The sequence below is a fragment of the Durio zibethinus genome, chromosome 22, assembly GCF_047325235.1.
Source record: "Durio zibethinus cultivar Kanyao isolate XHJ-2024 chromosome 22, ASM4732523v1, whole genome shotgun sequence".
NCBI lineage: Eukaryota > Viridiplantae > Streptophyta > Magnoliopsida > Malvales > Malvaceae > Durio > Durio zibethinus.
The window spans coordinates 1,126,079-1,153,844 of NC_143183.1; the positions used below are offsets into that span (position 1 = coordinate 1,126,079).

A 27,766-nucleotide genomic window follows, 5' to 3' on the forward strand; every position below is an offset into this window, starting at 1 on the left:
TAAATACAGTAATTAATAGTTATGAAAATAAGAAATTCAATTCAAGCCACTTAGAGAAACCAATAAATTTGTACATTTGACGCTTTGCTACTTTTCTTTGACAATTGAGTTTCTTTTCCTCCAATAACAAGCCAAATCGTTAGCTTGGCTACCCAAAACTCAGCTTTCCCTGAGCCTGAGCCACACCCAAAAGCAAAGTTAAAGAAAAGAGCATAGATTCCTTCCCATGTATAAAAAATATCAGCCTAGAAATGTTATGATTATGACTGTTGAGAAGCTAAAGAGAATGGGTTTTGCAAGTGAAAACAAAAGCATGGACGAAGTATCAGTTGTTCTGAGAAGGTTTGGGGACGAGCAGAGCGCGCTGCTGGACCAATTTGAGAGGCTCTCCTTTGAGGTCCAGCTGAACCAAGCCATTTTGGGTAGGAGCCTATCGGAGCCAAGTCTGACTAAAAGGTCGCACTTCCAAGCTCCACCGCCAGCGGTGCAGCCACAGGGGCGTAAAGGGCGTCGTGGGTCTGGTTTCAACAGGGTCCTGAAGAAGTTGCTCAAACCAATTCTTGGCAGGAAAGGAAATGCTGGAAAAAAGCCAGTGGCTGATCCCAAAAATCCCATGTCTTGGAAAGCTTTCAGCAGATCTCTACGTTTCTGATGAAATAAACGTTATGTATTCGTTTTTCCATCCATGATATATTGATTTTTCTTTTGTTATTGTTTTTGGCAAATGGTAACCAATCATTTTACGTGTTCATGAAGCAGATACTGTAACTAATAGCTAAGAAATCATATATGACAAAGGATCAGGTCTAATCCGGTCCCACTTCGCAGATATTTTGTCTTTTTTTTTTTTTCTTTAAAAATGGAGAAATAGTGGCTAATTGAGAAGGAATATAAACTGTCTGGTCCAACTGCTTATCAGAACCAAAACGTGGCGTTTTCTTAGAGTGCTTTGTCTCTGGATAAACAGCTTTTCCCCGCCTACTCGGCTTCCTGCCACTAAGTTCAAAACTAAGCTGATTTTCTCCTCCATCTGTCCCTCTTTTTCTTTATGATTATGTTTGTCATGTCTTCTCCACGTAAAGCTGAATCTCTTGTATTTGGCAATCCATCCATAATCCACAATCCCGAAAGAATACATCACAAGAAAGTCCAGCTTGCATTGATATCAGTGTCTTCCAAAAATGCTAGCCTCATTTCCTCAGGCAGAAGCTCCATAGACTTGGTTAAAAGAAGGAAGCTAGAAAGTTTGCATTCTGACGAGAGAACTGGTAGGATTCGGCTTGTAAATCTCCTGGATAAAATTAAGGCAATACCCTTTAAAGACACGAGTAAAATTCTCAGCATCATGGAGAAAGAAGCTGACACTTTGACCTTGTCTGATTTCAATGGTCTGCTAATGGCATTGGTTACAGCAAATGAACCTGATTTAGCTTTGGCACTCTACTCCAATGTAGCATCATCTGGTTTAGCTTTAGCACCAAATTGTTGGACATTTTCCATAATGATTAGGTGCTGCTGCAAGAAAAACGACCTTGATGAGGCTCAAAGGGTTTTACACCACATGATGGAAAATGGGTATAGTCCAAATGTGATAACATTTACAGTTCTCATAAATTCATTGTGCAAAAGAGGCAAATTGGAGAACGCTTTTGAAGTTTTTGAAGTGATGGGTAGAATTGGGTGCAAACCAACGGTCCAAACATACAATTGCTTGTTAAAGGGATTGTGTTATGTAGGGAGAGTGGAGCAGGCTCACGAAATGTTGATGAATATGAAGAAAGAATCGATAAGACCTGACATCTATTCATACACAGCAGTAATGGATGGTTTTTGTAAAGTGGGTAGAGCAGATGAGGCAATGGAATTGCTCAACCAGGCTCTGGAGATGGGGTTAGCACCAAATGTGGTCACTTTTAACACTCTGTTCACTGGGTATAATAAAGAAGGGAGGCCACACCAGGGTTTTAGAGTGTTAAAGCTTATGAATGAGAAAAATTGCATACCTGATAGCATTAGCTACAGCACCTTGTTGAGTGGGCTGTTGAAATGGGGAAAGATAAGGGCAGCGCTTGGGGTGTACAAGAAAATGGTGGGTATTGGTTTTGAAATGGATGGAAGGATGATGAGCACTTTGCTTAGAGGTTTATGCATGAAATCATGGAAACAAAAAGACCTGATTGAGGATGCCTATCAAGTGTTCGAGAAAATGACGAGTGGGGTTTCTGTCATAGACCAGAGTACGTATGGCTTTGTGATTCGAACTCTTTGTGTGGGAAAGAAAATGGAGGAGGCTCTGGCTCATTTGCAGGAGATGATTAGAACAGGGAACGTTCCTAGGACGATAACCTTCAACAATGTAATTCAAACGCTTTGCACGGAGGGCAAGATTCGTGAGGCATTGATAGTCTTGGTGATCATGTATGAAAATGGTAAAATCCCAAGTAGAACATCCTATGACATTTTGGTTAAGGAGTTCAATCAACGGGGCCAGTTGTTGGGTGCTCGTAATGTCTACGGTGCGGCTTTGAAGCATGGTGTAGTCCCACATAGGGTACCACTACGATGAATGGATGATGGCAAAATTGTTCAACAAACTTATGCCAATAATTAGAATTCTCCAAGTCAAAAGTTATGAAAGGTTCATATATTGCCCAGTTCTTGTATCCACCAATATTTGATCACCTATGTTAATGAATAGAGGAACATTAACATTGGCGCCTGTGTCAACGGTTGCAGCTTTGGATCCACCTGTATCAAAATTTATTTCTCATAGTGATTAGACCAAAGAATACCAAAAGAGATATGTTGCAACTTGGAACAAAATCAAAATGAAAGAATCAAAAAGTGCAGCAAAGACAAAGGCTGTCACAAAATAGATGCATGGTCGTGACTCTTGAGAACATAATACAGCGTAGTCTTCTCATGTTTTTGGTTTCGAAAAATTAAAGGAGAAAAAGAGGAGTCATATTCAGGAAACAATTTATAGTCAGCTTTATAGCATATTAGAGCTCTTCAAGTGAACATATCTAAATTACTTTCAATTCAAGACGCTGCATTATGGCTTAACTCACCCTTTGCATCTTGCTAAGTTATGGATAGTTGCAGTTTTACAATTTAGAACAATTACATAATGGATTAGGAGTTGGGACCTTGAAGAGAAACTATATTACGTTACCTGAAGCTGTATCACCTTTGAGGCCAGGATCAACATCAACAGCAGCAAGCTGAACTGTGATGGGGAGTTCGAAACCAATAACCTACAAGAAAGTGCAGACAGATAAGCACCATCAATTGTAACAGCAGTAACAAGCAGCTGCTAATATGGTAATAATGCAAACCTTTAGTATTAATTATTGGAAACCATAACCTGCACATATACAGGCATATGAAGCTGATAAGACTGATGGCTACAAGAACACTGCTTAGCATATAACAGATGGAATTATCTTTGTAAGTGATATGGGGCACCCTCTTGACCACAGATCTCAAACAAGAGCACACATCTATGCATATCAAAAACTTCAAAATTCAAATAATGAACAGGAGATGCATGAACTAAAGAAATTATGAAGTACCTTTCCATTCCAGAAGAGCAAATTGCCGTCTATTCCCTCCTTCAACCACTGTCTTGTCCCCAACATCTGCCTCATTTAGACGGGTTTCCTCGTATGTGTTCTGTAAGAAGTTAAAACATCATTATAAGACTGACATGGGAAAGAAATAAGACAAGCATTTCAATACTATTGTTAAAGAGAAAAGACTAGATAGACTTAGTTATTGAATCTTTCTAGTAGTATGAGCATGATCCAATTCCTTTGCAAGTATCAAAGAAAGAATAGTTAACTAGCGATCATGCAGAAGATAACTAGTGATCATGCGAGAACAAATGTGTCCGAAAATGCTTCTTTTTCGGGTAATTTTTTTTCCTTGAGTTGAAATTTTAGATGGTCATGTTTGTGTAAACCCGCATTTAATTTAAAAGATATTACCTATTTTTAATCCGAAAGTCTAATAGTTTTATCTCACAAAAAATATTTTAAGTTTGAATTTAATATTTTGCTTATATATTATAACAAATGATCAGAATATTTGAATATGAGATTGAGGTATTATAAACTTTTCTCGTTAAATTTTAACGTTCATATTAAATCTAATACAAAATATAAATAAAATTATAGAATCGTATACACAAATTACAGAATTGTAGACATAGAACAACAAAATAATTCAACACAAAGCACAAACAAAATCACATAATTGCACTTATAAAATCATAAAATTAAAATAAAATCAAACATTAAAATTTTAGAATTAAACTTTTATCATATAACACTTTAACTCTCAACAAATTCTAGATGTTGCTTTCACTACCAGCCTTTAATTTCTGTTGGACTGGTAATTGTTTTGAAGTGGAGAGCATTGCTTAGATAAGAAGAAGGCAAGTGTGAATGGATTGGGCTTTTTCCTAATTAATGTTTGGCCATCAAAACCAACCTCTTTTTTCTTGCCGCCTAAACATGTTTACAGTGGCCCTTGGACAACATTATAAGTGAATCAATCAAGGCATGCTGCTGACATTTCCATCGGTTGCTTTAACAAGTTTTTTCTTAATTAATGAAAAAGTTAAAGAATAAACGAAACTCGTGTTTTGTGTAATATCTAGTTAGTGATCTAAGCCATGCGTGTTATTAATATTGTATTTTTTTAGGATTTTAAAAGAATACGTGACAACCGTGGTGAAACATTTTAATTATTAATTATATATAATTAAACTAAATCATAGAAAAATGTATATAAATATGTATAATGAATTTTAATAATTATAGTGAGATTAAAATCATAGTTTCATTTAAAAAAAAAAAAAAAAAGGAAAGAAAAACGTGGCGGTCATCACTTTCACTTGTCATCGTCGTTATTCGTTAGCCGGACATTCCTTTAAACTCCTGGTTTAAGTTTAAACCTTTGGTTTTGTCCGAGAAACGAACTGGTTTCCTGTTCCACGCTCACCCTACGCGCACCTATAGGCGTGGAGTTACTCCTCGAGCACGACTGTTTGAATTCATTAGCGCGTGGGTTGGCGTTTCTCTTTCAGAGCGGTAGGTAAACGGGTATCCAGGTCACCTAACTTTAGCGCATTATTAATATGACGTCATAAATAAACGTGAAAAAAAATCAATGGTGTAATGATCGTTGACAGTTGACACATGTGCAACGCAGAATTCCGTTGGACGGCGTGGAGATTCGAAAGACCAATTTGTCCAAAGAAAAATACGTGGGTAATTGTTATAAAAGGGAACATTCCGGGGTAATTTAGGAAATTCGCGTCTGATACTTATTACATGCGAGATATGCGTTAGGACTGAAAAGCGCCTAGTGGCGCACTTTACGCTGGTGTCCACACGCCGTATTTTTATACGCTACAACTTGTAGTTTTATTAAATACTAAAAAGTTTTTCATCACGCGCTAGTGTACTGGTGCAGCCCATAGTAAATCCTCTTGTTTTACTCAAATATTTTTGGACAAAACAGAAAATTTTTTTCAAAACCGCTGATGAAAATGTGGGCCCCGCATCTGATCGAGCGCTTTCCATTGGCGATTATCTGAACAACACGCATGGAGCGAGTGGAGAAAATACTTACTTATTTGTTACGTGAATGTAAATTTTTGACACAACGAAAATCTTTTAAATAGTACTATTACGGAAAGTAATTGATTTATTTTATATAAAAAATTGATTGAAAATTAATGATCTTTTCATCTCATCATTTTTTGTTTTTTTTTTTAAAGAAATTTTTATGCATAAAAATATTTTTTATTTTCATACCGAAAACCTCTTTATATTTTAAAATTATATTTTTTTTTCATGATTTTCATTTTTAATATATAAATTTATGCAATATCAATTTTATAAAAAATTTAAAATTAAATATACTAAAGGCAATTTTTTTCTCAAATTCCACAAATATCAAAGATATAAAAACATTTTTTTTTGTTATGTATGATTTTCTAGATAAAATAAAAAGTTTATTTTCAACTCTAGCAAATGCCTACTTCAAAATACAATTAAAATCAAAATTATTATTTAAAAAGAATAAATTAAGGGTAAATATTAAATAAATTCTTTAATTACTCATTAATTTTCCTAATCCTTTTATGTAAACCTAAACATTAAGATATAAATGTGTATTATTAGATCTTGTTTTTATATCATCTAAGCAGGTCTAACCACTCTTGCAAATAAAAAATAGATTTCTTATTAATATTTTTTAATAAAAAATTTCAAAATCTAAAAACTATTGCGTGTGGAACTTAATGTTGCATTTAGAAACTTTAATTTGAAAAAAAAAAGATTTAGATTCAAAATTTAAAAAAAAGGGTGATAGAACTCTCAAAACTTAACTTTTTTTTATTATTTTAAAATTCATAGATTGATAAATCACTATTTAACAATGAATTTGAAATATTTTAATCATTTAAAAATTAAGTTCATGTACTGTCATCCTTTTAAATATATAAGGAAATTGAATCTTAATTAAAGATAAGATAGTGTTGTATTTATTTCTCATAATTTATATAACAAAATGGGTTCAAATCCCTTCTCTCAAATTATTATTATTATTTATTATGTTTTTTATAGACTCATTCTCCCAAATTCATGCTATGGATTTTTTTTTCATTTTAAAATTAGATAAAAAAATTTCATTCACATAAAAAATTAACAAAAATAAAATGTATTTGCATAATGCAACTTATAAATTTTAAATAATAATAATAATAGTGTTTGAAAAATAGTCAGCTTTTGATATTCAACAATATAAAATAAAATCTTTCAAAATTTTAATGAATAAAAAAATAAAATAAAAGGGAGAAAATTAGAAAAAGAGGGGTTCGCTGAGTCTTGAAGTATCATCGACATCGTGCATGCAATTTTATTTTTCCCAAGGACCAAACTCTTTCTCTCTCTTCTCCCTTTGGTTTTCTTTTTTTCTCTCTCTGTTTGCTTTGCTTTGCTTTGCATGCACATGATTTGTTCGCTCTCTCTCACTATCGCCGATTCAACTCTTCCCTCATCGGAACTCACCGTTTCGTCCCTCTTTCTTTGTCGATTCTCTCCGATAAGTTCTTTTCAAACGCCGTCAGCTCAAAGTCTTAAATAGTTCAAAAAAAATCAACATGTTTTCCTTTGGCTGTGATATTCAACGTCGGTGAAACGGAAGCTTTTTCATCTTCTTCGAAAGGTTTGTTTTTTCCTTTGGTTTTGTTCTCTTTTTAAATTGATTTGTCTCTCTTTGTTTGACTGAATTTGAATCTGTTCTATTTTGCTCTTAGCTGGCTGCTTGATTTTTATCTTTTTTTGGGGGGATTTTCACTGGTTTTAATTTTTTTGTATCTTAAAAACTTTTGTAGGAATTAAGGTTGGAGCATGGCGTCAAAGAATTGCATGAATGGACTGTGCGGCGCGTCCACGTCGATTGAGTGGAGAAAAGGCTGGACTTTGCGATCTGGAGATTTTGCTAATCTCTGCGATAAGTGCGGGTAAATTGTAAAATTATAATCACTTAATCCCTTTTTTTAAGCATAATTATTAGCTAAGCTTGAGTTCATGAGTCTTAGACAGCACAATTGAATATCTATTAATTTATTTTGTGAAATTTTAAAATGTTTTGTACTGATTAATGAGGTTTTGTAATAAACTGTTGTATAGTGAATTGGTGTATAATTTACTTGAATTGGAAGATAAAGAGTAACGGAACATTTATTGAAACTATTGGATTTTTATACTTATATCACATTAGCTGAAAATTTGATTAAGTTTGGAATCATAAAAAGTAGCTAAATACAGAGGAAGAATCCAAACAAGGCGGAGTTTTTGCCCAGCTGATCCCATCAAATGAACGCCATTCTTAAAAACAATTCATTTATGCTTTATATTTGGTGTAGGTCTGCATATGAGCAATCGATATTCTGTGATGTGTTCCACTCAAAGGATTCTGGGTGGAGGGAATGCAGTTCATGTGCCAAGGTGCGTGACCCCAAGTATTTAGTTTCGTGCCTTGTCCTTGTCAATATTCTCATCAGTTCCTATACTAATACTATGGTACGTAAACTCAATGCCTTTGGTGTTGGCAGCGTCTTCATTGTGGATGTATTGCTTCAAGGAGCTTGCTTGAGCTTCTTGATAGTGGGGGCATCAACTGTGCAAGCTGTGCTAAAACGTCAGGATTTAACCCTGTAAGATCAACTTATTCGACCTTTACCATTTTCAAAAGATGTATAAATTATAATCCTGCTCAAATTATGGTTTTATCGTATGATAGTCTCATGCCAAATTCACAATAAAAATGATGCTTTAGGGTCTACGATAAAGAGAACCACCCTTTGATGGGGTATGATGATGCCTCTGAAATAATTTAATTTTCCCGTCTCAAATTGACTTAGTTGTTATCCCAACCAAGTAACGCAACCTTCTTTAGTTTGCAACATTTTAAGGGATTTGATCCTTTCTTTTTTTTTTTTTTTAAAAAAAAAGGTGGCTCCATATGTATTGTAATTTACTACCCTAGTTTTCTGTTCAAACTCTAAAAAAAAGGCTTTGTGTTGTTTTCATAGCACATTAATGTAGAATGACGTTCACACTGAAAAACCTTGGCATTTAATGATTCCAAATCTGACTAGCCTTTGCCTGGTTATACTATGGCCTGGGATCTGTGTACTTCTCTGTTGTGGGGGTAACTGAGGATAATTGTTTATAAAATGAGTGATATGTAAGGGAAAATGGATGTTATTTGTCAAAATATTGGCTTTTTCTGTTTGATATCTTTGGTATAGTAGTTCTATGATTCGATCTATTTCTGTTTTTCATAGCATTGGCACTTTCTTGCACATGTTGGATTACTGTTAGCTGATGCTTGAACTTTTAGGCCTTTATATGTGAAAGTTAAAATATTTATGATGCTTTTAAAACATATTTTTACAGATGATTGAAGATGAAAAACCTAATGGATTTGGGTTAGTAAAGGGTGATGCCGGTCAATTGCACTCAATCTCCACAGACAATCAGTTGAGTGGTGTCAACATACAAAACCTAAAGCTTATGCAGTTGAGCAACAATGCAGAAGGCATTGGGCTGAGACAATTGCTTCAGCTTCAAAATGATAACTCCGGTGGGTCTTTGGGGCAAATGAAACAGGAGGAAATTTTGCCTCCTGCAAGAGAAATTGGAAGCACATGCTTGTCAAATATTAATCAATCATCTAATGGATCTGTTCATGCTGTGAAACCTACCATTTGTAAAGCTAATATCTTTGAGTCACTGCCACAAACAAACTTGAGTATTTCTTTGGGTGGTTCATTAGGGAACCAAGATGTCTTTCCTGCTTCAGTTGTAGATGAAAAGGGTAAGATGTCTTCAGTCTTGCAACAGTCATCTAAATCTCGCCATCTTCTGCCCAAGCCTCCAAAGTCAGTCCTTGCAGCAGGTTTGGAGGTGAATGCAAGCATGGTACCCCAGATACGTGTTGCTAGGCCCCCTGCAGAGGGACGTGGACGGAATCAACTGCTTCCTCGTTATTGGCCCAGGATAACAGACCAAGAATTACAGCAAATTTCTGGAGAGTATCCACCATTATGTCATTATTGGTTTTAATTAATTGTTATGTGCACAAGCATGCATTAACTTTCTAGACTACAAAAATTTTCATGTCTATCTATTGACTGGGGTAATAAAGTCCTTAACCATGTAATTCTCCAGCTCCAATTCCACTATTGTTCCACTGTTTGAAAAGGTTCTGAGCGCAAGTGACGCTGGACGGATTGGTCGTTTAGTTCTGCCAAAAGCTTGTGCCGAAGTTAGTTCCATCCTACACTTGCAACTGATATTTGATTTACACTCTCTGTTCAGAAGCCTTGTTGCATATTAGTTAAAAATAATGGATGAATTTGCAGGAATTTTTTCCCCCCATATCTCAACCAGAGGGCCTTCCTCTGAGAATCCAAGACGTGAAGGGAAAAGAATGGGTGTTTCAGTTCAGATTCTGGCCAAATAACAACAGCAGGATGTATGTTTTGGAGGGTGTGACTCCTTGCATACAGTCTATGCAGTTGCAAGCTGGAGATACTGGTATGATCCTGAACCTGGTTACGGAACACTTCAAATTTTTTTTTTTTGTTGTTAGCTCTCATTGAGTAACATCACTTACTGAGCAGTGGTTCTCTTATACAGTAACATTTAGCCGTATGGATCCAGAAGGGAAGCTTGTTATGGGGTTCCGTAAAGCAACAAACACTGCTACTGTGCAGGTAAAGTAACAGTCACTTTCATTGTTAGCAAACTTGATCACATTATTTATTTATAAATTATCAAATAAACAGGAAACCCTACCATCTGCCATTCCTAATGGCACTCTTTCAAGTGCAAGTTTCTTTTCGGGTGCTTTTGAGAACCTGCCCATAATTAGTGGTTACTCTGGCCTTCTTCAGTCACTGAAGGGAAGCACTGATCCTCACCTGAATGCACTGTCCAAACATTTAAGTTCAGCTAGTGGTGATATTAGCTGGCATAAATCTGATAAGCATGAGGATAGGACAAGGGAGGGCTTATTACTACAATCTATGATAGCTCCAGAGAGAAAAAGAACTCGGAACATTGGATCCAAAAGCAAGAGGTTGCTGATTGACAGCCAAGATGCTTTGGAGCTGAAACTTACTTGGGAAGAGGCACAGGATTTGCTCCGCCCACCCCCAAGTATCAAGCCAAGTGTTGTCACGATTGAGGATCATGATTTTGAAGAATATGAAGTGAGTACATTTATTGGAATATTTGGGTATAGCAATGCTTATATTGGGTGTTTTGCTGCACTTAGCTCTTCCCATCTATTTGACTTTTCACCTCTGATGAATGTTCAGTTACCAGTTCTCTTTTTTGATTCCAATCTATTGGATGCATAGAAAATACTCTTTGTATTGATAAATCAGAAGAAAAACTGGGATCCATTTTGCTGTAGGAAAGACAGTTGCCAATTCTATTGTTAGATTTAGTTAATGTTTAAAGAAATACGGATATTGTCATCTTGTTTTGGGGTTGGGGGGTGGAGAGGCACTCATTAATGTGCCATTTAGTGATCTTTTTAATCTCACTATGTGATGTACATAGGATGGGCAAGTATTTATGCAGGCACATATTTATGGAGACAATGTTTCTCCTGGAAGAATTATAACATCTAAATAGTAAATTTCACCTCAATTTTCAGTAAAGCAGTGAGATTTACAATCTGATTCTTGATACACGTTTGTCCTACAGGAACCTCCAGTTTTTGGGAAGAGGAGCATCTTTGCAGTACGTTCTACTGGGTGAGCATTTGCATTTATTTTTACAGGATCCTCCAATGGTGCTTTCCTCTGTATTTTCATGCTTCTGTTCAATTACTTTAGAAAGTCTAATGATGTTAATAAACAACCATAGTATTAATATTGAAAAGAGAAAATGAATTAAAGTTAAAAGCAAGGTATCATTGATGTAATAACAGCTGGTCGTCAATAGAATGAGTTTTCTTATTCCTTTTCTCTTTGTGTGTGTGTGTGTGTGTGTGTATGTTTGTATGTTATGGAGGGTAAGGGGGGTTGTTAAAACATCATTTGTGTTAAAAAAACTTACACATGTGGGATCCAAGTGGAATTTATGCCAATATAAAATCTGAAAATAATTCATACAAATTTCAGAAATCTCAGTTTGACTGACTAAATGATCTGGCACAAAGTTATGCTGAAGGTTCATCATGCCAGCTCTGCTGGAAATCTTGAAAAGACTGGCTATTTCATACGATAAAGCAACTTATTTTGTCTCCAAGCAATTTTGTTTCCGTTAGTGTGCTTGAAAGGATCTATCTCTTCCTCAAGGTTATTTTTGGTTCTATCAAATCTTGAATTACTAAGCTTGATCTTCAGGGGACAAGAGCAATGGGCTCAGTGTGATAGTTGTTCTAAATGGAGAAGGTTGCCTGTTGATGATCTTCTTCCACCTAAGTGGACATGTGCAGACAACAACTGGGATCAAAGCAGGTCAGCGTTTTGGCAAATCATATTTCCTGTGCATTCTAATCCTTACTAATATCCAAAGGAAATCTTTTCATTTCCTTCACCATACTGTCAGGTCTTCATGTTCTGCACCAGATGAACTCACCCCAAGAGAGCTAGAAAATCTCCTTAAACTAAATAAAGGTACATTCTCTGTATATATTCCTCTTCTAAGATTTTATGTAACTATCCCAGATTTCTGCCCAATCTTTGTTCTAGTAGGGTATGATTGCCTGCAAACATATATTATAAGTAAGGGTGTAAACAGCAAAGCTGGATCCTACTATAGCTCTGAAAACTAGATATTCTAGCTTGGAAATTGCATAACACAGTGCTTGTGCATATTCATTTATGGAAGTATGCTAGTAAACTGCATATATTCATGTAGATGGTTCTCACAATGTAGGAAGCTTCTTGCTGGTACTGCATTGCAATCATTCTTAATTCTGGTTGGCATATTTTAAGGAAAAGGAGCTTATTGACTTTTCTTACATATACTTCTATTCATGAAACAATTCAAGGATCTCGCTATTGCCAATTTGGGATGATTCCATCCATGTGCCAACCTTTTTCTCTCTAGCTGGTTTAGCCATTCCCAGACATGTTATCAGCTATGATGTTGGGTGTTTGTGGTGAGGGCATCCCTGAGAAGTTTCTCTTATAGAACTAGGGAGCAAAGAAAATAGAAAATGGAATAGAAAGAAATTCTAGGGGTAAAAGGGAAAGAGCAGAGGAGCTAGAGGGGAAAGATAGAAGAATCAAGAGATGAAAACCAGAGAGAACGAGGGGGAGAGAATAAGAAGGCAGAAATTCAGTTCTTATCACTCAAATATCAATAATCCACAATTCATTTTCTCTAAGAATAAAATAAAATGAAAGAAATTCATAATATCTGAATTTTGGATGAAAATAGCCTCCCAAATTATTATAGCTACAAGCTGCAAGACCCTAACATGACTTCAAAATTCCAGTATATCCCAAATGAAAAAATAAATCCTAGGGTGGTTCTTCATCATCATTACGCGGAATTATTTTCATTGTAAATGTGTTAAACTTCAAGAGCCATAATATTGTGCATAAATGATCATAAGGTAAGGTCTGGAGTTTTTACATACATAGGTGGCTAGGTGTTGGTGTTGTCATTTGATGAGTTGCTGTAGGTATTGTTCCATATTCCACAATCAAACTGTTCCTGGCTACATATCATTGTTGAATTTATTTTTTATTCTCTGATTTACTTGATTGCATTTTTTATGCAACTTAACTGCTTGTCAAAGATTTCAGTAAATGATTAAGCTGTATTTTATTTATAGATTTCAAGAAAAGGAGAATAGTAGCGTTCCATAGGCCATCCCAGGAGCATGAATCATCTGGTTTGGATGCTTTGGCTAATGCTGCAATCCTCGGAGACAATGTAGATAGTTTAGGTAATACGACAGTGGCAACTACAACTAAACACCCAAGGCATCGACCTGGTTGCTCTTGCATTGTGTGCATCCAGCCTCCTAGTGGGAAGGGAAAACATAAGCCCACATGCACATGTAATGTGTGCATGACAGTTAAACGTCGATTTAAAACCCTCATGATGCGCAAGAAAAAGCGTCAGTCAGAGCGTGAAGCAGAGATTGCTCAGAGGAATCAGCATGCATGGGGCGCCAAAGAAGAAGCAGAAGTAGACAGCAGCTCTAAACATGCACCTTCACACCTCAATCCTTCTGAGAATGAAGCAAGGACAGTTAATGAGCTAGAACCCAAGGGCCAGAGCAACAATCTGGCCCCCAAATTGGTTGAAGCTAACAAGGGACAGATAGACTTGAACTGCGATCCTGATCGTGAGGAGGATTTGCAATTAGGTTCCACCTGTCCGAGCATGATGAATCTTCTCCAAGTAGCAAGCCTTCCATTGGAGACTTACTTGAAGGAGAATGGTCTTACAAGTTTGGTATCTGACCAGGAAACAAACTCGGTATCACATGCTCCACCACAGACCGTCAATGCCGGGAGTGAGGCACAAGATAATAGCTGTTTCCCTTCTGGTACTGAAGAGCGCGAGAGTAGGGACGAAGAAAATGGTGAAACTGGATCAGATAACGAGAACGATGCTTAATGAACTTCCTCTTCCTTTGTTTTTTTATGTTCTTTTTAACCCGTTGCTTTTCTTACAATTTTTACTCAAAGAAGACCCACAGACATGGCTGGTCATTATTACATGACATGTATACAACAAATACAATGAAATATCTAGAATATATCTAGGTTCCAGAGCCTGCCCTTTTTGATTATATATATGCCTCAACAATCATAATCTAAACAATATGGACTGAAAATTTGAGTTTCCTAAAGGCTGAATATATAGAAATTAAGGGAAGAATTTTTACAAAAAATGGATCTTTGTGTTTGCAATTACAAAAGTGACAATGGAAACCGAAAAAAAAAAAAAAACCACCAAAAGATGTGTCCCTTCAACTTCATAGATCCCCAGAGCCATCAACCAAACATGTCAAACAAATTCTATTTTATATTATACTTCTCAGAACTTCTTGGAAACTTTTCAATTGGTACTTCCTCTAAAGCATTCTTATCAACTTGATAAGACATCTTCTCCGACACTTTGCCATTCTTTTAGCAAATACTTGACCACTTGCACATCATCCCCGGATCGCCGTAGATGTCTCATCTTAACTTCCTTAAGATGTTGCAATAAGTAAGGCGCAGACCAGGGTGGAAGCCAATCAAAATTAACCTCAGGAACAAGTTCACCACCGATTCATCCACCGTTTCAATCAATGTCTCTTCACTTTCCTGATGAATAGCAAAAGAATTTCCATATAACTAGAGAACCACATGAACATTTAGCTAAAATATGTTAACCTTAGATAAAGACTCACCTTCTCCAACCCAAGAAATTCTAGAATCGATGAGTTTCTTAAGAAGTGTAGCAATAATTTCCATCCAAAGAAATGATCAATCCCCAATTCAAGATGCAGCAAAAATAGAAATATGGGCAAATCGTCGTTAAAAGCAAAGCTGAGAGCCTTCAATCGACATAGGAACAAGGGTCAGATAAATAACTAAATTGACAAAAAGAAAACACATAGCAAACAGCGAAAGAAGACCGTGAAATGGAATGAATATGGCATGTGCATGGCATAAGAATTTAAGATTGGTCATCAGGGACAGAGTTAGAAACATGGCATTTCTAATTCCTTTGAGAATTTCCATCACTCGAGGAGCTTCGTCCTAGGATACTTGATACATGTGGAAGTAAGTAGAATGGCCAATACTCACCTTGGCTTCAAGTAGGGAGGGTATTTCGTATATCACAAAATTAGCTGAGGCATCTTGAATGGTAGGATATTCAAGGTTTGGGGTCTGAAAAATGAACTGGTGATCCCCGCAACGCTCAAATTCGTCTACAATCAAGTCAATCTTCAACCTTTTCAGAGTTGGTATAAAAATTCTGAAAGTATGCTCAACCTCATCACCATGCTTAAGAGCTCCATAACAGCCAGAAAATACCCTTCTCAAAAACTCGCAATCTGGATGCCTAGCATCAACATGCAGGATTTTCAAACTGGTGAAACATTTCGTTGTTGATGGAATATCGAAAACGAAGTCGTTCCTCAGTTTTAGTAATACCAGTGATTTTCAACTTGAAAAGTTATCAGTCAACCTAACAGGAATTGTTTCCCTATTTCCCAACCCGAGAAAAAGATCAAGCTCCTTCACATTGTAACTCAGCACATAGTGAATCCATGCATTGACACGAGGTAAGTTGCTTTGCTTTGTGGTTGGAAATCATAAAATCCTAGACTGAACATCTAAAAAGCTGAGTCCATGAAAGCCAAGAACTCGGCCAACAAAGTCCATAAAATATTGATTTATATCTTCCATTTGAGGGAAATGACAATCATTGAAGTCAAGACTGTGCATATTAGTCCAAAGGTACCTTCATTTTCTAGAAAATACGGCGCCTCTTTGAACCGCTTCTTTTGTGGTAAGATGAGAGGATATGACCCACAACTTCATCGATCAATTTGCTGATAAAATCCAATTCTTCTCCGCCTTTCCTCATTATTGCTTTACCTTTCTTCAACAAATGGAAAAACAAACAAAAAGAAACAGAGATACTCAAAAAAGTTGTTTGGCAGTAAAAAAAAACATGCATGGTTAGACGAAGAAAACATATTTCCAAAAGTAGTAAAAAGATGTAACCTTATGTTATGATGCTATTGAATTAATCAAGAGTTAATTTAAATAAGAGAAGAAATAAATAGATCAAAAGAGAAGAAGATTACGACTAGAAAAGAGAGATATGAGAGCAAGGAAATTGGGTTTCTCATTCATGCTCCAAAATATGCATATACATGATAGTTTATAATTCATGAATTATAACCCACAATATAGACAATTGTTATTTTATTAACTACTATTCCTATAATCGACTAATTATTAGCTTGATAGCTTGCACCAAATAACTCTATTCTCAACTCCTTTGCATCATCTTTACTGCTAGTTTCCTTTAGCTCCTTACTAATGTCCTTGTCAGCTTATAACTTAATCACATTACCCTCCTCTTGAGAGCATCCTTGTCTTCATGGATCAAAAAGTGGAAATTGAGATTTAAGGACCGAGAAATTCTCCCATGTAGCACACTCTGGACTCAAATTAGACCACTCCACTAGTAGCTAAGTGACTACCTTGTTATTTGTCTTCATCATTCATTTATCAAACACAACAACTGGATATACTAGTGGTTGCTCATTTTCGGCCACTTAGAAGGATTATACTAAGGACATCCTTAATGCCGACATTTTTCTTTAAGAAGCTAACATGAAAAACATGATGCAATTTTAAAAATCCTGGTAACTACAACTTATAAGCTACTTTCCCAATCTTTGCAACTACAAGATAAGAACCATAATACCTTGATGAAAGCTCTAAATTTTTTTTAACATAAGAGAGGTCTGGTTGTAGTTTCAAATACATCATATCCCCAATTTGAAACTCCCTTTTAGTCCTATTTTTATTAGCACAAAACTTCATCATGTGTTGAGCTTTTCTTAATTGGTTAACTAATAACTTACTCAAATTTTCTTGTTATTTAAGTAAGTCTTCCACAATTGATACTCTTGCTTCATTACTGACATTCCAAGAAAACCCAGGAGGTGGATATCCATATAAAGCTTGAAAGAGACTTATTTTTATGGCAGTATGATAGCTAGTATTGTACCACCACTTAGCTAAAGGTAGCCATTGAATTCAAGTTTTTGACTTAAGAAAGCACATACACCTTAGGTATTGCTTAAGGCATTGGTTCAAACTGGCCATTTGACTCTTAGTGATAGGCTATGATGAATTGTAAATAAGTACATAATAGTTTTATCAATTCTTGCCACACAAAACTAGTGAAAAGTTTATCTCTATTTGATATAACAGCCTTTGGAGCTCCATTAAGTTTATGAATTTGACTTAAGTATGCCTTAGCCACATCTAAAGCAATGTAAAGAACAGAACAAGGTAAGAAATATGCATATTTGGTAAATTTGTCAATAATGACCATAATACAATTGAATTTCTAAGATTGAAACAGTCCTTCCACAAAGTCCATGGTGATATCTAAGATAAGCAACATGCCCACCTTTATTCCTTTAACACGCATCACACTATTACACATAATCTTACACTTCATCTTAGGCCAATAAAAATAAGTTTAAGTCTATAATAGGTTGTTTGGATTCCCTCCATTAAGTTTATGAATTTGACTTAAGTATGCCTTAGCCACATCTAAAGCAATGTAAAGAACAGAACAAGGCAAAAAATGTGCATATTTGGTAAATTTGTCAATAATGACTATAATACAATTGAATTTCTAAGATTGAAGGAGTTTTTCCATAAAGTCCATGGTGATCACCAAGATAAGTAACATGCTCACCTTTATTCTTTTAACACGCATCACACTATTACACATAATTTTACACTTCATCTTTGGCCAATTGAATTGTAAAGAAGTACATAATAGTTTCATCAATTCTTGCCACACAAAACTAATAAAAAGTTTATCCCTATTTGATATAACAGCTTTTGGAGCTTCATTAAGTTTATGAATTTGACTTAAGTATGCCTTAGCCACATCTAAAGCAATGTAAAGAACAAAACAAGGCAAGAAATGTGCATATTTGATAAATTTGTCAATAATGACCATAATACAATTGAATTTCTAAGAGTGAAGCAGTCTTTCCACAAAGTCAATGGTGATCACCAAGATAAGCAACATGCCCACATTTATTCCTTTAACACGCATCACACTATTACACATAATCTTACACTTCATCTTAGGCCAATAAAAATAAAGTTTGAGTCTATAATAGGTTGTTTGGATTCCCTCCATTAAGTTTATGAATTTGACTTAAGTATGCCTTAGCCATATCTAAAGCAATGTAAAGAACAAAACAAGGCAAGAAATGTGCATATTTGGTAAATTTGTCAATAATGACCATAATACAATTGAATTTTTAAGATTGAAGTAGTCCTTCCACAAAGTCCACAGTGATCACCAAGATAAGCAACATGCTCACCTTTATTCCTTTAACACGCATCACACTATTACACATAATCTTACACTTCATCTTAGGCCAATAAAAATAAATTTTGAGTCTATAATAGGTTGTTTGGATTCCTAAATGACCTATCTAGGGTGAATTATGAAGTAGTTACAATACTTAAGTTCTCAACAGACCCTGACTTTCAATATAAACCTTGTCCTCGTGTCACGTGTCAAGACTTAAGCTCCGACTCATGTGGCTTTAGGACCCCGACCATTCACTCATCCGACGTCTCAGATCAGCCTGACTATCACAATTTACACCTTTGTGAAGTATTATTCGCTTTGGCTCCCTGGCCTCACAATTTTATCCTACAAAAGGTGTCTTACAAGGAAAAGATGGTGTGAACCTTTATATACCCCAGTGATCTTTTTTTTATATTCGATGTGAGATTCGAAACTTCTCCTTAGGTCCGTAACATTCTCCTCCACCCAACCTCGTGACGTCCTCGTCACGGAGGCTGGCCACCCTACCTACCTCCCTTGAGGCGCTTGGCTTGGATCGAACGGTTTAGGGTTGACTCTGATACCACTTGTCACGAACCTAAGGAGGAGTCTTGAATCCCACATCGAATATAAAAGGAAGGTCACTGGGATATATAAAGGTTCACACTATCTCTTCCTTGTGAGGCGCCTTTTGTGGGATAAAATCGTGAGGCCAATGGGCCAAAGTGAACAATACCTCACAAGGGTGTGAACCGTGACAGTCAGGCTGATCTTGGACGCTGGATGAGTGGATGTCCGAGTCCTGGAGCTGTACGGGTTGGAGCTTAAGTCTTGACATGTGACACTTGCAGGATTTATAATAAGAGCATTTCTTTCATAACTTAATTCCACTTCAGTTACTCATTTAGGCATAAGAATGGTTAAATGCAGAACATGCAGCTTTTTTTTTTCATGTTGTCTTAATAGAGCATCTGCTACTATATTTGTTTTACCCTTCTTGTATTAAATAGTGAAATTCGAACCCAACAACTTGGTAAGAACTTTTTTTTGAATAATGGTAATAGAACTGGTCATCCCTTTTGATTCTAGTTGAGTTTGAATTGTCTTTTTTGGATCCAATAGTTTAAACATTTGACTTATACGTTCATGATTTTCAATAAGTTGGGACTTAATAAGCTTACTTTGTTCTTCCCACCATTTTAGACCTATTGAGTTAGCAGTTGTTAGAGCCGCAAGCTACCTTTACATCACTCTAAATTGCTATTGTAAAGCATCCAGTTTCACTCTATTAGTCATGGTTTGTTGTTTATTAGGTTTTCATAGATTAAAGGTAGATCTAATAAGCTCTTATACCAAATTTGTAATAGAATGATGCTATTGAATTAATCAAGAGTTAATCTAAATAAGATAAGAAAGCAATAGATCAGAAAAAAAAGATTAAGACCAGAAAATAGAGATATGAGAGCAAAAAAATTAGGTTTTTCATTCATGCCCCGATGTATATATACATGACAGTTTATAATTCATGAATTACAACCCATAATATAGATAGTTGTTATTTTAGTAACTACTATTACTATAACCAATTAATCATTAGCTTGACAGCTTGCACCAAATAACTTTATTCTCAACTCATTTACATCATTTTTATTACTAGTTTTCTTTTAGCCCCTTATTGGTGTCTTTGTCAGCTTCTAACTTCATCATACCTTATAAGATTTAAAAAAAAAAAAAAAAACTTGGGAAATGGTTTTTCTTACTTGATTCCTTTTTTTCACTTAAAAAAATTCGCTAACATAAAAGATAAAATATCATCTAAAAGTTATTCAAGAACCAAGAGGAAATGAGATTGTTCAATTTTAAAGTAGTGACAGATAAGGGCAAAAAAAAGATAGCAAGAATTGTTGTTAATTAAAAAAATAATAAATGGAGAAATAAGGGTAAAAGTCACAATTACTTATTGCAAGAAAAAGAAGTTTTTGAAAAAATAAAAAAGAATTCTTTATATACCTATCGAAGAGATATGACTTTTCATGATATAATATGTGATAAATAAATGAGATTTTTCATAAAAGATAAATATTCATAACTTAATTTCATTATAATAAACAAACATAGTTTTTCATAATTTTTTAGTTAAAAATTAAAGTTATTTGTCACCACAAAAAAAAAAAAAAAACTTATATAAAATAATTATTTTTTTAATGCAAAAAAGTGAAAAAGAAAAATCACGTATTAGCTAGAGAAAAATAATTTAAAAGTGATTCCATTATTAGATATAATATTATATATATTATTTAAATACGATTGTTGGATATAAAAATTTAGAATCTAAATATTTAGATTTATGTTTTTAATAACCAAATTGAATTATAATGCTTAGTTAAAAAAGTTTAGAATCCCTTCCTCATGAGCTATGCTCATCCTATGTAAAAAAAAAAAAAAAAAAAACTGCAAAAGCAATCTCCTTAGCTTGGCTTAAGTGAAGCTAAGCAACACAGAGATTTACATAGTATTTGGTTTCAAAAAATAGTCATTTTTTGTTTTTATTTTTCAAAAAAAAGTAAAAAATATAAGTGAAAACATGTTTGATAATTGAAAATGAAAATAAATTTTTAAAAAACAAAAATAAAAATTAGTTGAAATATGAAAACAAAAAAAATGATGTTTTTAATTATGAAAACAATGGATGTGCATTACTTTTTTTATTACGTTTTACAAGTTATCATATTTAAACACTTTTTAATGTCATTAGTTAATAAATATATATTATATTTATAATTAAATGATATTAATAGTAATACTGTTGAATATTTTATTTATTTTCTTATTTTTGCACTTTAGAAAATAATTTTTATTCTTTGTTTATCAAATACATTTTTTAAAAAATAGAAAATAAAAACTATTTTCTAAAAAATAAAAATAAAAACAAAAACAAAAACCTTTTTTCTCAAACGAAATGGAGTCGAAAACATAGAATTTAAAGGAAGAAAGTTCTACAATTCAAAAGATGGATCATGTGTTTGCAAGCAATTACAAAAGTGACGATGGAAACAAAAACCGACAAAATTTATGTCCCTTCAACTTCATGGATCCCCAGAGTTTCAAGCAAGCATGTCAAGGGAATTGAAGTTCACAATTCTCAGAACCTCTTGGAAAGTTTTCGATCATATCTTTATCTAGCTTGTTATCTGTAGCATTCTCATCAAAATTGATACACATCTTCTCCTAGACTTTGCCATTTTCTAGCAAGTACTTAACCACTTCCTCTTCATCTACTGATCTCCATAAACGCCTTATCTTGATTTCCTTAAGTTGCTGCAATAAACAGTTAGGCACAGAGTCGGGTGGAATCCAACCCAAATTAGCCTCAGGTTCTTTGACTCCATGATCATCCAGTTGTTGATTCAATATCTCCCTACTTTCCTGATGAATATGTTAACCCTCCATTAGATAAGGACTCACCTTCTCCAACGCAAGGAATTCGAGATTAGATGAGCTTTCTAAGAAGTGAGGCAATAATTTCCATCCAAAGTAATGATCAATATGCAGCTTAAGACGCAGCAAAAATGGAAATGTGGGGAAATGATCACCATCAAAACTATAGCTGAGACCCTCCAACGGATAAAGGAGTAAGGGTCAAATAAAGGCGTCTTGTATTAACGAAACCGTAGCAAACAGCAAAAGGAAGACCATGAAATGGAATGAATATGCATAAGAACTTACAGCTGTAGTGCCAGCATGAAGATTTAGAACCTTGGCATTTGTAATTCCTTTGACAAGTTTCATCACTCACAAAGCATCGTCCTTGGATACCCCAGTGGAAGAAAGTAGAATAGCCAGTAGTCACATCAGCTTCTTTTAGGGTCGAGGGTATTTCATCTATCTCAAAAGAAGCTAAGGAGTCATCTGCAATTCTAAGAGATTCTAGGCTTGGGGTCTTACTGATGAACTTGTGATCCGAGCAATACTGAGAGTTGTCAACTTGTCATTAACCAACTCAATCTCCAACCTTTTCAGAGTTGGTATATCAATTCTGAAAGTATACACAACACCAACTCGTTCAAAAGTTCCATGCACAGACAAATCTTCCGGCACCGGACAGCTACGGAATAACCTATTCAAAACTGGGGAAAAATTCGCCTGGGGAATATCGAAAACGACGTCGTGTTTCAGGTTTAGTGTCTCCCGTGATTTGATACTTGACAACTTAATACGTAAATTCCTCGGATCCATTTCCCAAGTTAGACTTCGGATGCCTTGTAACTTACTCTGTTTGCTGCGTGCAACTGCAAGACCCAAAAAAAGATAGGGTTTCATGCAAAGGCAAAAACCATGCAAGATTTCTTCACCAAGTGAAAATACAAACAAAAACAAACAGAGACAGTCAAACAAGTTGTTTGGCAGTCAAGAAAAGCATGCATGGATACACTAAGAAACGAAAATTCAAGTAGTAAAAAGATTAGCCTTACAAGAACGAAAACAAAGAGAAGAAAAAAAAAAACAACCTTAGGAAATGGTTTTTCTTACTCTGATTTCTGTTCTTTCACTTCAAAGTTAATCCCAAACACGGAAGTTAATAAAAGATCATCTAGAAGTTATTCAAGAATCAACAATAAAATGGGAAATCGTGACAGAAAGAAAATGAATAAAAAGAGAAAGGAAGTTGGTTCAGTTTTAAACGGGTGAAGATGATGGAAAAAAGAAAGAAATGTAAAATTCTAGCGTTCTATAAAGATAAGAATCAAAGATTACTTATAAGGAACCAAAGTTTCAAAACTCTTTAAGCTGTAGGATCAGAATCAGAAGCACGCAGTGAAAAATGATCCTCAATTCCAAGTTATAATTGAACAAAAAGTTCCTCAATGTACATACTTCTTGAGAAGATATAAATTAAAATTAAATAAAAAACTCCCTAAATTATATAACTTTATGAAATAAACTTGATTACGAGTCTAAAACATTTATCATTCGAGTCTGACATCCTTTAAACTCTGATAACGATTATGAACATATTTATATGATAGCATTCTGGGTTGGAATAAAATAATGGGATCCGTTTTCAGATCAAGGCTTGCACTCTTATCTACAAAAACAGCTTCCCCTCTATTTCATCAATCTATAGATGGGATGGGAAGGTGGAAGAACCACATCTTTATCTTCTATATGTTGTGTTGAATTTAAAAGAAGAAAATAAACAAAAAAAAATGAAAAAATGCATACTATAAACAATCAAAATCCTTCAACACTTGCCCTTCTAAGGGTTGCTGATGATGATGATCTTCGACTTTCTTGCCTTTCTAGTTCCTCTAATGAAAGAGTAGAGGAACAAGCTCGTGGTGGAAGAGTCAATGGTAAAGCAGGAGGTCTTGTAGGAGAAACAGGAAGCCGGGCTCTTGATGGTGGTGATGGTGAGAAACTTAACCTGGGTGCTGGGGTAATAATCCCATTAAGACTCGGGGACCTTGACATCTGTTTTCCAGCAATTGCTGCGGGCTCTTGCAGAGGAAATCTGCAGGAATATTTCATGTCTTGGATGATTTTGAGATGCTCAACTATGTTTCTCATGGTCGGCCTTTCTGATGGGTCCTTCTGGAGACATCTTTGTGCAATGTCAGCCACTGTACGGGCAGCTTTCATTGGAAAACGACCTTTGAGCTGATGATCCATGATGAGTGACAATCTACAGTCATCAGCTAGGAATGGTCGGCTCCACTTCACTAGGTTCATCTCTTCCCTGGGATGACGGCTGCCAAGGTTTTTCCGGCCAGTAAGTAATTCAAGTAGGACAATTCCAAAACTCCAAACATTGCTCTTTGGAGTTAGCCATCCTCTCTCCAGGGTCTCTACTGAAATATTTGCAACAGCCTGCAGAGATGGAGAGATAATAAATAATCAATAACTCAAACAAGGAATTATTTAGGTGTAGAGAGATACAATGAAATCTAGTCAACTCATCACACCATGATTAAAAGATCAATTACGGGGCAAAATGACTTACAACTGAATTAGCGGAGATCTCTTCTGTCTCTGGGATATGACCAACGCACCCATATCCTGAAAGCTTTGCACTGAAATCTTTGTCAATCTGTATGTTGGCAGTTGAAAATTCATTGTACATTGCCTGCATATAATAGAACCTTTCTGTCATTATGCATGCATAAAATTGGAATAGAAATTGGGAAAATAAAAGCAAATTTCCAAAAGTTCCTAATCTACACGAACTAATATACCAAGAATGGGAAATTGGCTCATAACACAACAGAGCTTATTTCAAAGAAACTGTCTTCCCTTACACATGATCAAAGTTCAACTGTAGGGGCAAAATGATACAAACGAATCGGTTTTATTATCACAAAATGAAGATGCACATAGAGATTTGAACTACCTGAAATGGTCCTTCCTCATGCAAGAAAGTAAGACCCTGTGCAGAACATAAAGCAATTTTCATTCGGGTATTCCAATCAAGTGGTGGTCCATCCGATCTCCCATATAGAAGCCTGTCTAAGCTTCCATGAAACAGCCTTTCATAGACCAACATTCTCTGTTCTGAACTATCACGTGCGTGGAATCCAATCAATTTACAGAGGTTTGGATGTTGCAATAATGCAAGTGTATTTACTTCATTTATAAACTCCCTTAAACCCTACAAGAACACAGAAAGAAAACAGTGAGACCACAGAACAATATCCTCAAATATTTTTAAAATAAAAGCAACCATTTTATTTTTTGCAACAGAACAAGCACAATATTCGGTACTTGTTGAACTTTTTTTCATCACTATTGAGATAATAATAATTTCATTTTTCAATTATTGGCAGTCATACGAGGGAGAGTGGTGAATATCAAACCGTATATTTAACGAAGGCAGGTGTGTTAACTAGATGACAATACCAAAAGTATTAAAATTGCATGTCAAGAAAAATAAAATATAAAGGACTAGCAACACAAATGTTCCCCATTAAATACATCAACATTTAAGGATCGTGAAAATTGTGCAAAATAATCTAAATCACCAACAACTTCTTCTTTTAAACTGGAAACCATATCAGGCTGGCAAAGAATCAATAAGTAGAAGAATGTAAAAGAAAAAGAAAGGGATGCAATTGGGAAGTAAGTGGTTCACAAAACAGAGCATCCCATAAACCATAAATTTGCATTGGTAGAAATTTTCTTGTACCTGAGTGGATGGGTGAAGGCGAGTAACAGTAGCTTCAAACTTCTTTGAACTTAACACATCATCTCCAAAAGAAGCCTTATACATAACGGAAGAAAGACCCTCAGATGTACATTGATCAGAAGAGAAATGATGGCAAGCAGATGCAATTTCTTCATAAGCAAAGTTTCGTAGTGTTCCGGAGGGAGGTAGGGGCAACGGTCCAGATGGAAAGAGAGGGCCACTGGCATTCCCTGCTTTAAAACTTCCCATTGTCTTCATCATAGTACCTTGGGGAGATGGAAGTGGAAGAGGTTGTGGACTTGATGACCTCTGTTCCTTCACTACTCCGACACGATTCTTTGACTCTTCCTGTTCTTCAAATTCCACTGCTACAAGTGCATCTTGCTCAGCAGCATCAAGACTTGGTGGAGCAGAAACTGTACGTGACCTATGGCTGGTTGCCTTGTTATTAGGTTGAATTTGTTTTACTCTGGTTCTAAAACTTGGGGGTGCAGATTGTAGCGATCGGATCTGAACTTGGGGCTCAGGCAGAGTGGTAGGCATATGCTCCTTATGAGAAATGCGTTTTACAAAAACTGACTGCTCAGACTTTTTCTTCTTACATTTCAAAACCATAAAACACCCCATCTTATATACAAATCATAAACAGTATTTAGGTCTTCTATGTTTCTGCCAGAAGAAAATAACAAAGCACACATATCAACAGAAGTTTTGAATTGGCGACAACATATTTAATGTTAATACATAGGCGTAAGAACGCTATTGCAAACAGACTATGAGAACAACAAAAAGGGATTGGGGCAACAACTGGCTTACCAATATCAGACGAACAATTCATATTCACCAAAAAATTAAGAATCCCAAATACTAAGTGCCTAAACTACAATATTTGAGCCACCGACCATCTCTTTATGATAAAATCTAGGGTCATTTCTTAGACAAGTCACATAAAGTGGTCATTAATAGGATCATATTAAAAAAAAATAACCATGTTCAAAAGAAGAATGCATTGTAATTTACGTCAAGTACACATCAAACCAACCCACAACAGCATAGATTCTATAGCTATGGAATAAAGCCCAACTAGTAACATCTTGCCGAGCCAAAGTTGCTCCAAAATCAAATCTTTTATAACCAATTACAACAAACGACTAGATGGACTAGCTGACAAGCCGGTTATAACTATCAAATTGCATATTTGCTAAAAATCATTGACACAGCCCCATAAAAAAATCAATAACATCAGGCACAAAACAATGCAATTTACCTGGCAATAGAATTGCAAGGGAAATTCTGTTTTTCAAACTATAAAAACACCTATATCTCCACAAACCATTTTCATGGCGCAAATCACCATAGACACGACTAGGCAAGCATAAATTTGTAACAACAAAAGATAACAAATGCCTCAAGCAACGTCTGGGTAAAAATTCCAACCCCAGATCCAAAACAATCCAAACAAGAGAAAGCAAAAAAAATTATATCTACCCATAAAGCTATTAGAATTTTCATCTCTGCATGATTGATATAAAGCAGAACATACCCATTAGAGCAGTAATAAAATCAAATCAGGCAAAAACACAATCAAAACGCACCCTGAAATCATTAATGAACTTTCAATGATTTCTAGCAGAAACAAAACAAGAGGAAAAAGGGTTAAGAATCAAACCTTGGTCATGCAATCTAAAAGAGAGAGGTTGAGCGAGGCAAAATGGAGAGAGATGAAAACCCAGAAATCCTACCACTACCTTTGCAAGTCAAAGAAAGCTAATGGTAAAAGCTGTTAAGAGTGATAGATTTTTGAGGGAATGAGAGAAAAGTAGGCAAAAGCCAAAAGATGAGAAGAATATTTACTATTATTATTATTATAGAAAGAAAACGAAAAAATAAAAAATTAAAGCAAAAATGAGGCCAATGAGCATTGGTCAAACCAACCAAAACCCAAATTTAATTAACAATTAAA

General features: G+C 35.3%; 2 protein-coding genes and 2 long non-coding RNA genes across 5 annotated transcripts; 1 reads left to right on the forward strand and 3 right to left on the reverse strand.

The window, feature by feature from the left end:
• The first annotated feature begins 6,941 nt into the window (after positions 1-6,941).
• Positions 6,942-14,355, forward strand: LOC111307619 (B3 domain-containing transcription repressor VAL2-like). 2 transcript variants are annotated; one of them, XM_022905663.2, is made up of 13 exons: positions 6,942-7,239; positions 7,409-7,537; positions 7,943-8,024; positions 8,132-8,233; positions 8,979-9,616; positions 9,753-9,849; positions 9,947-10,121; positions 10,224-10,300; positions 10,373-10,798; positions 11,301-11,350; positions 11,945-12,058; positions 12,150-12,217; positions 13,387-14,355. In XM_022905663.2, exons 2-13 carry the CDS (start codon positions 7,425-7,427, stop codon positions 14,178-14,180), a joined length of 2,736 nt encoding a protein of 911 aa, XP_022761398.1. In that variant the 5' UTR covers positions 6,942-7,239; positions 7,409-7,424; the 3' UTR covers positions 14,181-14,355. The 2 variants fall into 2 exon arrangements, with proteins under 2 accessions (XP_022761398.1, XP_022761400.1); XM_022905665.2 differs by having other exon boundaries at positions 10,481-10,798.
• Positions 14,356-14,390: 35 nt separating this feature from the next.
• On the reverse strand, positions 14,391-15,927 carry LOC149512428 (uncharacterized). Its single transcript, XR_016331874.1, has 3 exons — positions 15,362-15,927; positions 14,962-15,108; positions 14,391-14,875 (listed from the first exon to the last, which is right to left on the reverse strand). It is a non-coding gene; the product is annotated as an uncharacterized LOC149512428 (long non-coding RNA).
• A 5,619-nt stretch (positions 15,928-21,546) lies between these two features.
• LOC111307621 (uncharacterized) lies at positions 21,547-22,489 on the reverse strand. Its single transcript, XR_016331943.1, has 2 exons — positions 22,350-22,489; positions 21,547-22,049 (listed from the first exon to the last, which is right to left on the reverse strand). It is a non-coding gene; the product is annotated as an uncharacterized LOC111307621 (long non-coding RNA).
• Positions 22,490-23,522: 1,033 nt separating this feature from the next.
• LOC111307620 (putative serine/threonine-protein kinase PBL1) lies at positions 23,523-27,718 on the reverse strand. Its single transcript, XM_022905666.2, has 5 exons — positions 27,473-27,718; positions 25,804-26,472; positions 25,012-25,269; positions 24,625-24,747; positions 23,523-24,491 (listed from the first exon to the last, which is right to left on the reverse strand). Exons 2-5 carry the CDS (start codon positions 26,428-26,430, stop codon positions 23,856-23,858), a joined length of 1,644 nt encoding a protein of 547 aa, XP_022761401.1. The 5' UTR covers positions 26,431-26,472; positions 27,473-27,718; the 3' UTR covers positions 23,523-23,855.
• Between the last annotated feature and the right edge of the window lie 48 nt (positions 27,719-27,766).